General features: G+C 62.1%; 1 protein-coding gene across 1 annotated transcript in view; it reads right to left on the bottom strand.

The window, feature by feature from the left end:
* CCDC183 (coiled-coil domain containing 183) overlaps positions 1–2,853 on the bottom strand; it is an 8,864-nt gene that overhangs the window by 5,245 nt on the left and 766 nt on the right. The window contains 3 exon segments of the mRNA XM_024762393.1: positions 1,698–1,802; positions 2,000–2,167; positions 2,372–2,449. Coding sequence (XP_024618161.1) covers positions 1,698–1,802; positions 2,000–2,167; positions 2,372–2,404 — 306 coding nt within the window. The 5' untranslated portion in view covers positions 2,405–2,449.

Raw genomic sequence — 2,853 nt, 5'->3', positions numbered from 1 at the left:
GCATCGCCAGGCGGACTTTCAACCACTGCCCCCCCAAGGAAGCCCTTTTTTTTTTTTTTTTTTAATGCAAGGGAGACTTCCCTGGTGTTCCAGTGTTTAAAACTCGGCGCAGGGGGCACGGGTTCGATCCCCAGCCAGGGAACTAAGAACCCGCATGCTGTGCCATGCGGCCAAAAAAAAAAAAAAAAAATGCAGATGACCACAGGAGTTGTTTTTTTTTAGTGCATATGTTCTGAAAAGATAAGCAAGTACCACTGGGAGGACATGACGCATACAGGTGAAGGAGGGGCTGGACCCCAGGGTGCAGTCGGAGTGGGAAGGGGTGTGGGTAGGAGGAGTGGGCCCGGGAAGGACACGTGGGCAGGGCCACAAGGTGAGTCTCCAGGACCCGGGGCCTGAGGCAAGAGGGACAGGCTGGAGGACAAAGCTGCGTGCTGCTGGGCTCTGGGCACCGTGGGCAGGATTTGGGGGGCATGACCCCAGCTGCGAAGAGCTGCAATGCCCACCCATCCCACACCCTCCTCCAAACACATTTCTACCTGTCACCCTCCTGGCCACACTGCCCTCCAGGGCTTCCCCTCCACCAGCCCCAGCATGAAGGTGGGGTCTTCCCTCTCTCTCTCGGCGCCCCCCTGCCAAGCTGCTCCTCTTTGCACCCTGGCACCCAGCCTTCAGCCCTCCTCTCCAACTGTCCTTGTCCTCACCATCTTCCACCACCTGGCCTGTGGCGGGTGCCTGTGCTCTTCTGTGTGGGGGCCAAAGGGGGCCGCCAGTGAAGGGGGTTGCCTCACAGCAAGGCTCACGGCCCCTGGGGGCTTCCCCCTGGCCTTCTCGGCAGGGAGCAGGGTGGCTGGCTTGGAAGAGGTGGGCAGCAAGCGGAGGTTACTGACCTGCTCAGAGGCAGCTTGCCCTGGATGATGTTAGGGGACTTCTGAGGGTGCAGGACCCATCTCTTGGCCTCAGAAGCCAGGGGATGAGAAACGATGGGGCAAAGTAAAAACAACACTAAACCATCAAATAAGAACCCAAACAGGACTTCCCTGGTGGCGCAGTGGTTAAGAATCCACCTGCCCATGCAGGGGACACGGGTTTGAGCCCTGGTCTGGGAAGATCCCACATGGCTGCGAAGCAGCTCAGCCCATGCACCACAGCTACTGAGCCTGCACTCTGGAGCCTGTGAGCCACAACTACTGAGCCCGCGAGCCACGACTACTGAAGCTCACAAGCCACAACTACTGAGGCCCGCGCACCTAGAGCCTGTGCTCCGCAACAAGAGAAGCCACTGCAATGAGAAGCCCGCGCACCGCAACGAAGAGTAGCCCTGCTCGCCACAACTAGAGAAAGCCCGCACGCAGCGACAAAGACCCAAGCAGCCAAAAATAAATAAGTCAATAAATCACTAAATTTATAAAAAAACAAAAAACAATTCTGATGTAGCACATGATATGCCTTTTTGGAATAGCAAATAAATTCTTGAAAGAACGTTTCCCACCTACAAGGTCCCGCTGCTCAGCTTGGTGCCCAAAGCTGGGCTCAGCCTTTCTCGGGGTCACCCGGCCTGGAGGAGAGCTGCGCGCCTGCGGGGCAGCCTAACCCGGAGGGCACGCCCCCGCCGAGATTCCCGCCCTTCCTGGCCAGCTGGGCTCCCTGGGACCGGGATGCGGTCTCGGCCTCCGGGTGTGGGTTGAGGGGCTCACTTGCTTCAGGTGGTCCGGCAGGTCCACGTACAGCAGGTGGATATTCTGGCTAGTGGTGATCTTGACCATCGTCTTTTCTATGTTGTTCTCCAGCTGACGGATGACCTGGGCGGGGAGGAAGGGCACATTGAGAGTGCGTGGGGACAGGCCACCTGGGAGTGCAGAGGCCGGCGGGGGCGGGGCTGGGCTTTCTTCCAAGGGGGCCTCATTCATCTAGCCCCGCCCTCCCACAGAGCCCCGCCCCGCCTCCTGTGGCCCCGCCCCCATCACACTGGAGGCCCCGCCCCGCTCCCCGCCGCCACCTGCAGCATGCGCGGCTCCTCCTTGGTGGCCTCGGGCTGGTCCTTAAGGCTGGCCAGCTCCAGCTGCGTGCTCTCCAGCTTCTGCTCGCGCCGCCGCCCCAGGTCGATCAGCACGTTGTGCATATTCACGCGGTCGAAGACGTACTTGCGCAGCTTCTCCCGCGCCACCTGGGTCGGGGAGGGCATGGCCCGCGCGTGGGTGCTCAGGGGCCACGGAGCGCGCCTGCATCTGGGCGGGCGGGGAGGGACCCGCGGCAACGCCGCACGGACGCTGGGGCTGGGAACTCGCTCTGCTCCCCACCGGCTCCACATCGTAGTTTAGTTGGGGTGCACTGGCTGGGCGGGGCTGACGGGTCCCCCCTGCTGCCTTACCTCCGTGGTGCAGCGGCTGTGCGCCAGGCTCATGGGCACGTCCTTTCCGCAGGCCTTGGAGATGGTCCGCTGGTCATACTGTGGGGCGCGGCGGCTGAGCTGGGGGCTTGGCCCCTCTGCGTTGCACCCCCACCCGGCCGCCGGCCCCTCCAGGGATTCTCCCCGGGTTTCCTCTGCCCTGTGCTAGCCTAGCAGCAAGACCCCAGCTCCTGGGGCCACAAGGGGCAGAGCGCTGAAGGACTCCATCCAGGCCATCCCTGCTCCGATGTGATGGAGGTCCAGAGAGGCGGGTGCCTGGCTCCCCTATATGGCTGCTGCAGGGGGTAGCCCAGGAAAGGGACCTCTGTCGGGCCCCTGGCCCTGCCCTCTGAGGTGGGTGGTGGGGAAACCGCCCCCCTCCACCCAGTTTCAGAATGGTTGGGGTTAGAGTGGGGAAAGGAGAGGAGGTGCCAGCTGTGCTCCTGTGTTGGGGGAAGGGCTGT

Source organism: Neophocaena asiaeorientalis, unplaced genomic scaffold (assembly GCF_003031525.2).
Source record: "Neophocaena asiaeorientalis asiaeorientalis breed wild unplaced genomic scaffold, Neophocaena_asiaeorientalis_V1.1 scaffold78, whole genome shotgun sequence".
Taxonomy (NCBI): Eukaryota; Metazoa; Chordata; class Mammalia; order Artiodactyla; family Phocoenidae; genus Neophocaena; species Neophocaena asiaeorientalis.
The sequence above is the reverse complement of the archived record's forward strand: the minus strand, read 5'-3'. Positions and strand labels throughout refer to the sequence as shown.